The sequence below is a fragment of the Acipenser ruthenus genome, chromosome 9 (genome assembly GCF_902713425.1).
Source record: "Acipenser ruthenus chromosome 9, fAciRut3.2 maternal haplotype, whole genome shotgun sequence".
NCBI lineage: Eukaryota > Metazoa > Chordata > Actinopteri > Acipenseriformes > Acipenseridae > Acipenser > Acipenser ruthenus.
This window is the reverse complement of record NC_081197.1, coordinates 51215469-51223952: the sequence shown is the minus strand read 5'-3', so window position 1 is coordinate 51223952 and position 8484 is coordinate 51215469. Positions and strand designations below refer to the sequence as shown.

General features: G+C 37.0%; 1 protein-coding gene across 3 annotated transcripts in view; it reads left to right on the top strand.

Moving 5' to 3' along the window:
- The first annotated feature begins 574 nt into the window (after positions 1 to 574).
- LOC117405762 (serine/threonine-protein phosphatase 2A regulatory subunit B'' subunit beta-like) overlaps positions 575 to 8484 on the top strand; it is a 37360-nt gene continuing 29450 nt past the window's right edge. For all 3 annotated transcript variants that reach the window (XM_034009121.3, XM_059030210.1, XM_059030211.1), the window contains exons 1-2: positions 575 to 724; positions 1920 to 2382. In XM_034009121.3, the coding sequence (XP_033865012.1) occupies positions 2014 to 2382 (369 nt within the window). In that variant the 5' untranslated portion in view covers positions 575 to 724; positions 1920 to 2013. The remainder of the gene's footprint in view (positions 725 to 1919; positions 2383 to 8484) is intronic.

Below are 8484 nucleotides of genomic sequence, written 5' to 3'. Positions count from 1 at the left end.
TTTATGGTACAGTAATACACTAGTATCATGAGGAGAACCCAGTTTTCCTGTTAGTCAGCAAACACAGTATTGCTGCACTGGTGCAACAGGGCACAACTAGGCAATTACAGGACCAGATCTTGTTAGATGAATTAGTGAATGTTAAAATTAAAAAAGTCACAATTCTGTACCAATGGCTCACTTACGCATGGGAACATGCATGTTATCAAAAGGAGAAGATTATTGTGTCAAAGACCTACCTGGGTAATGCAAACGAACTGTGCTGTATAAGCTATGCGTTTTAGAGTGGAGAGAAGTTAATATAAATCTGTTAATGAAAACGTACTGTAATTAATTATGATATTAATCTGTTTTTGTAAATTATCCGCACATACGCTATTTCTGTAATACAGAACAGAGGTTGCTATACTCACTAGGAATTCGGCTTCAGTAAGTTAACTACAAGTGCACGTTCACTTTATTTATGTTTATCAAGTCTACATCAGTAAGTTATCGAGTTCAAGTTTATCAATGTCGACGTACGAAAACGTAGATTCGGAGGTCATATCTCCCTTTGAATAATTAGTCTTAAACTTCCGTGTCTACAACCTCACTATGGTAACTGCCACAAATTATTTTCTCGCGATACGTGGGGTCCACGGTAACCAAATACAAAACGAGAGTTGAGTTCAACGTGAACCGCGTTGGTTTTGAATTTGAAGAATCTTATTTGAACAAAACACAGGTAGGCAAAAGGGAAATGGGTTCAGTTATCTGTATCAAGAGTTAGAAGCAAGACTTAATGTTTCAGAACCCCCTTTCGACTGGGCTGAAAATTGACAGCATGACCACACTGGTGTTTGAAATGATTGTGTACTGACACCATCTCTAGTCTAAACTAGGCCTGGGTTGTCGGGAGCTTTCTTTGCGGGAATATTGTAAATGCTGTCTAATACATCTCAAATGTGTGCGTGTTGGGGCTGATCCTAGTTAACCATTGGTGCGAACGTTTTAATTTTTAAAAGTACAGTGTCCCTATAAAAAACAAACAAACAAACAAAAACACAATAGTGACTTGACACAGCTGCAGTGTAAGTACTGTGTTGTGTATTTGTGTTTGTTTTGCAAAATGCATCAATATGGGTTTAAGTTATGTTTATTGTTCATATAAAAAAGCAGTAAACATTGCGGTACATTTACTTGAATTGAAAATAGGTGCTCACTTAAACTTAAACTGGTGAATACGCCCAAACGGAACTGTTTGTTGGCTTTAGTGACTTGAATATCGGATATCGCAATGAACAAACAGGCATTGTTTACCTGCTGGTGTAGTGTCAGTGTCATGTAAGTGTTAGCCTAAAAACAATTTAACAATGACACAAGTATCTGTCTAAAACCATCTCCTGCATGACAACGGACACATGCACAGTACACCATGTAATTTGTCTTGCAGTGCTTACTTCTATCCAGAAATCACAACAGAGGTCCTTGTCCAACCTGTTGACAAATAGTCATTAATCAATCAAATACCCTATTTATTAGTCCTTCAACCTTTACTATGGTTTGACTAATAATAATTTGAAGAAAATGATACTAGGTAGTAGAAAGAATTGTACGTGTATCAAAGTGGAAGTACACAAACTGCTAATTAATCAGATTGGAATCAATAAACCCTCCTCCCGATCCCATACATAAAACAATGGAAAAATTAAGTTGAGCATTATTGTTCATATTTTTTCATAATAGTAGTACTGTTAAATTCCACACAAATGCATATGGATGCCTTTTTTCTAACATCACATATATATATCTTGCCCAATATATACAGAAAAAATAGATTATCTGAAAACTGAGAATTCATTTTTCAGATTTACTATGTGTATTGTGGTAAAACTGAAGCTTTTTCTAATTGTATCTTTCTTGTTTTATCTGTTCAACAGGGCAAATGTATTAAAAAGGCTGAAGTGTTTTCAGATTGCCAGCGGAATATTGTATCTATATGTTCCTTTCTTTTGAGATCTTCAGTTACAGTAAATGAAGTTAAAGATGCCGGCGGCACCTGTTCTTCAACCTGTCCTGAAAATGAAAGTTGATGAACTCTTTCTAAACTGGTTGAGTGAAACAACCACGCAGTTGATGCTTAAGGATTACCTCAAACGGATCAAGAATGGAGAGAGGTTTGAATGTGGTGAAGGGGATTTGAAAGACAACAGGCCTTTAGTTTGTAGTGAAAATAAGAACAATTTCAGATCGAAGCAGAAGGTGACTGATAAAGCAGTCTCTTCTTTAAGTGCTCCTTCAAGTCCTCCCTCCCCCATTACTACAGCACTACCATCTGGTAACACTGGCAGTCCAAGGGTGGGTCAGAATAGAGCAGTACGACGATCAATAGGTTCTAAACTGGTAAGGATATTTTATATATATATATAAAGTGCCCTTTCCGCTACAGCAACTGGAGACGCCTGTACACACTAAATTAGGAAGTGTTTGGATTCAAACAATAATATGATTACGTGATTTGCATGATTAAGTCTCATCAATCACAGTCACATTTCTTCAGGGCATTAGTATAGAAATGCTTAAGATAGTACTTGCAAGTGGTTTCCTTTCAGGTTTAAAAAAAAAAAAAATTACTGTAGCTAACTTGAATATTGTTCAATTGCCATTATCCCCTTATTTTAATTTCCTATTTTAATTATCATTTTGTCCATATGATAAAGATAAGTTTATATTTTTTCAACACCTCGGTGTTTTGTATGTTACACACACAGGAACAATGTTTCTGAGTTTAGATTGTTAAACTGTGTAGAATATATGCTATTAAAATGTAACAATTTTATTTTACCTTTTTATAACATTATTGGTTAAAACAAAATCCTTTTTTTTATCGCTCATTCTTGCAGTATCTCTAGCTTTAAACATAAATTTGTCTAAAGTCTTGCTTAATCCTTGTGTTTTTATCAGGATGGGAACAAATAGAAAATGTGTTTATTATGCTATGATATCTTGCTCTTTGTGAATCCGACTTAAGCCACACCAAACAGCCCATAAAAGTAACTGTACAGAGGCAGCTGTTCGCCAAAAACAACTGTTCTGACCCAATGGGCACAAAGATCACCCATTTATACAGTTGGGTTTTTACTGGAGCAATCTAGGTAAAGTACCTTGCTCAAGGGTACAGCAGCAGTGTCCCCCCACCTGAGATTGAACCTACGACCCTCCGGTCAAGAGTCCAGAGCCCTAACCACTACTCCACACTGCTGCCCTACCTACCATATGTGGTATAATTGCAAAAACAATTTCTTCCACTTGTGCAATTCTGCTCATTTTAAGGATATTTTCCCTACTTTGCATATATTATGTTTTATATTGACATCTTTTAAACAACTTCAGTCTTCAAGAAGTAGAAAAAAATGCACATGTGGTCTTACATAGGATTCAATAAACATGGGGGGGGGGGGATAAGAATGTGGCAATATACAAGTTAATTTCTGCATGGTAATTCCTTTAAAGCTGAAAAAACTTGATAGTAAATATTGAATTGTTGGTCAGATTTATTGTGGTCTTTGCTCCAAAGAGCAATTTGTGCCATCATTTGTGAAAGGAATATAACATTGGTAATATTGCAAAACTAAAACTCAGAAAGCTACTGCATTTCACAAAAAATTGGGAAAATAGCAGTCAAATAAGAAACAGAAAACAAAATCTCCAGTCCAGAAATCCACATCAATACATGTCAACTATGGTTTCTCACTTGTTACCAGTATCACTAGCAACAGTGCTGTGTTGATTTCTCTTTAAAAATGTTTTTTTATAATGGAATAGCTACTTGACCTTAAGTCTGTACACTGATATGAGAAATTGCATTTAAGTTTTGTATTACCAATTCATTTGTTTCTATGATTTAAGACTTACAGTACTGTATGCACCACTGTTTCAGATTGCATATTCTGCGTGCTTGGTTTGAATTTTCAAATATCGGGGGGTGTAATGACATTAGTGCTGAATTCTCTCCACAGTATTTCTGAAAATAGTCAGTTGATCTAAATACTGTACTGTACATTTGCTTCTTGTGTACCGAGGGGACTCCGAGTTCTGAGGGCAATGCTGTTTTGCTGGTAACCCTCCTGAAAATACCTTGTGAAGGGTTCAAGTACGACTCCCTGTTGGAGGAGCTTGAATGAGTTTGCAAACACACCGCCGCTGCACTTAAAACTGCTGATCTCTCGTAAACCATTTCAGCTGGAAACTTTATATTTTCAGTGTTCAGCTCCTTGGGCAAGATATAACAATAAAATAAAAAAAAAGTACTGCAAGTTTGAGCCAATGGGTGTGCTTGGTTACAGGTTAAAGTGGACCCAGTTAGGATGGTCGATCGTGTAACCAGGAACAGAACTTAATTTTTTTATTTAAGGCCTTCAATCAAACAACAATGCGTGCACATCTCTAGTATTTCTGACGGTAAAAAAATGACGACATAAAATGGCACCAATTTGGACTAATTCAGTGAAATAGTTGGATTGTTATTTAAAACTGTAAGGAAAAGATGACATTGCCTTATGTAATAATTTGAAATGTGATGACAGTGACTGGAGCTGACAGCTGTGTCCGCAATCACTCGGTGGCCTTGTATTTACATTCTGAAAATCAGTAAAGTTTGTCGAGGGCGCTCTACTAGTCAGACAGCTAAAATGTTTTTGCTGTGCAGTTTTGTCTTAATATCATTCGGCTGGAGATGGATCAGCTTTTTGATTTGGTGACACAGGCATAACATCTAAACATTTCTAATTTAAACCTTTTTAGCTTGCCTTTTTACTTTTACTAAAAAAAATAAGCTTATTTAATTAAGCATTTTCTCTTACAGGTTTTTTTTTTTTTTTTTTTGTAAAATTATTGGTGATATTAAATGAAACTTTAATATAATAATTTATTTTAGGGCAATTCCATGATAAAGTGACCCTGGCCATGAAAAAAAAAGTTGCCTATATCAAAAATATATCTTCCTCAATTTTTACTAAAAGGTGTATATTTAAAGTTACTGTTAAAAAATAAAAAAGCAACATTTTCAGAAGTCTGACTTTATTACATTTTTAGGTTTCAATTGTAGGATAAATGTTTTAGTTATACATTTGTAATTATACCCCATTTGAACTCGATGGGTATGTAATACCAAGTTAATATTCACAGGCGCTTGCAAGGGTTGAAGGCTTTTATTACGGAGCATTAGGAGACGGGATAGATAGGATAGGATAGGACAGACCCTCACTCTCGGAGGACCGGAGAAACGTTCTCAGTCATTCTGGGAGACTCTGTCTACCCATGAGGGAACAGGCGTTCTCGAGTACGGTTGGAGAACTGGAAAACACACAGGATAGGAAAGAGTCCCCTCCGCTCGGCATTGGGGACGGGAAGGCTCTCAAGTACGGTTGGAGAACATGGAAAAGAAAAAAGGTAGTCAGGTGCCTGACACCAGGAGTCACCCTCGTGGTAGAGGTGAAGCTCGGCTTCTAAGGCCGGGTACGGAAAGGTACCCGCAGGGACCTGGGAAAAGGGGAATGTTTAGAAGGCTGGAGCGAGGTGAGGAACTGAGCAAGGGCAGAGTAAGAGTAGGATTACGATAGAGCCATCAGGCGAGGCAAAGAGCATGAGCTGAGAAAGAACAGTTGTGTTAAAATGTTTTTCTGTCTCTCTGTTTCCATTGTAGTGGATTTATTCGATAAAGTTTGCGAATTTAAAACAAGTATGCGACAAGCTCAATGGAAACAGGTATAGTTCACAAAAATGTTTACAGTTCTGCAAACTTTAAAAAATGCTAGACCTTAAGCCCCAGTCACACCTGGAATGATAACGATAATGATTTTTAAAAATCGTTCCAGTTCAAATGAATGGAGGTGATCACACCACAACGATAATGATCATTGTAAACATTAACGATAGCTATCATTTCAATTGCTTTCAGAGCGATTTTTTCCTGCTTCAGCGATAATGATAAATGTTACTGGCCAATCAGGGCTGTATTAAATGTGACATCATCACCTAGCTGGTGTTATTTTATATATTATTTTAAACACGATATAAATACAGGCATTGCAATGATGAAGACTGCCCTCCACTGTTCCACCGCAGTGTAATAATAATAATAAAAATACTAATAATTATTAGTTTAATTATATACATAATTTATGGAGTATCGTCTATCGTCATATTCAGTAAGGTGTAATCAACGATACATACCATGTTCTTATTTTATGTTTTACTTTAATGGGAAGTGGTTGTACCCAAGGTGACCATGCATAATTCCTTGAGGCAATACCCACAGCGTAATTTTCAGCACTTAACTATACCAACGAGCGTGTGGAATTCCCCTAACTCCTCCCTACTCTGTAGTATTCTGTGTACCCACACTCTTCTTCTCTGTCTCCTACGCCTTGAGTTTTCACGTTTTGACCGCAACAGAACTGGGTTAAGCGACCTTTGACCAAGAACCCGTGAATGTGGCCACAACGCAAGAACGGACCTGGTCATTAAAAGTGGCGGAGGTTGAAAATGTAGCTGCAGCAGTTATGAGTATTATTGATGAACCAACAGGTTGGTTATGTATACTGACTAAGTCACAGATATGTCTCTAGGCAAACGTGTTAGACTGAAATATATATATAATTATATGCCTTAATGTCATGGATCCTGAAAACCATGGCTTTGGCACTAGTGTTGAGGGTAGCTTCTCAGTCGACCCTTACAGCACAGGCATAGAGGTGAGTTTCTCCCTCAATGTTTTAGCCCTAGCTACTTGTTACTGGGGTTCCGTATGGTATCGCACAAGGCAGCCTTTCGGCTTAGCCTTGTAGCATTACAGCCGTTCTGCAATATTGCCCTTGAGACAGCTTTGGCACACTTACCCATACGGTAATTGTTACATTTCGTAGTTGAAAGTGAACATTAGGTTATTATCATAACCCTGGTTCCCTGGAATAGAAATGTAACCATGATTGCAGCAGGTTTGAAGTAAAAATGACATTGAGGTCTGTGACCGCGGTGCTTTTGTGCTCTCGGGCGGGCCATGACTGCGTCGCAGGTACTACGAGCAGCTTTGATTTTTTATATATATATATATATATATATATATATATATATATATATATATATTTATATAATATTATTCAGGTTTCGGGTGTTTAAGAGGTAAATACCCATGTAATATGGCCATACGGTAATGGTTACATTTCTATTTCGGGGAACTAGGGATAATAACCTAATGTTTAATACTCTGACAATTTGCCTTTTCGATCACTTTATTAAAAAAAACTTTATGAAATAGTTAATGGTAAAAGGAAGAACTTTATGAAATAGTTAATGGTTTAATGAATCAGTCAGACCTGTACTGTAGTCGTACTGTACATAACAGTAAATTCTCTCTCTCTCTCTCTCTCTCTCTCCCTCTCTCTCTCTCTCTCTCTCTCTCTCTAATAGTCATATACCATTAATGCCCTCAAAATCTCTACAGCTACGGTTTGACATTGTTGTGATATTTTTATGTTGGGCAAAGGCTATTGTTGAGTGCTGACAAATGTGAAGGAGGTGCGCTTTCAGTCTTTTTGTGAGCTGTGCCCATACTGTAAATGAACAACTGTTGTACATTTCATATTTACGAGTGACGAAAGAGGCATATGCCCGCAGTATGTCAGTGTTTATTAAAGTTGTTCTGATCCTGCATATAGTAATAATCTATTTTAAGAAAGCTAGTGCATTCCAGAATACAAACGCATTCTTGAAAGGATTAGTTGAACATTCAATTAACGTCATGCTGATGCAGCTTGGGACAGCTGGTCTAACTTTGACACAAGACACTGATAAAGATAGCCTTCATTCTCTTGCACTGGATTTAACTAGGCAGAATACAGTTAGCAAAGTGTCTAGAAAGACCTGCCTGTGTTACATTTTTTAACTTCTTCTGGCTTACGTACTGTGGTTGCTAATATAAGAGTGGGAAGATCAAAGAAGTGGTCTCTCCACCAATCTACTTCTAACAGACAGGTCACAACAGATCTGTAATACGGAAAACATTATGTCAGTAACTGAAACTAGCTCAAACAACAAGGGTCCATGCATAAACCAAAACTGCATTCTGCAATGGTTAAACTATCATTTAGTTTGGGTTCACTGTCTGCTTTAAGTGATAGTTATTGCTTCAGTAAATAAATATGGGTTGAAAAACATTTGAATATAATCTTATGATAACCAACAATGTTTTGTAGTATTTGCTCTGCTCCATTTTTAAATGTTCTATATCTGTTGAAGTTAAAGATAATGGTTTAAATGTGTTATGTTATGTGAATAATCCAATCTTGGGCGCTTTGTGCTATAAATTAAGTTTGTTAGTCACTGACCATCCAACTTTGATGGTCTTGGTGACACACGTTTTCTTTTGAAATCATAGCACCTCACTCCAGATACAGCCTTAGATGATGGCTTATACCAGTGGTACTCAACGCGGTTCGAGATCAG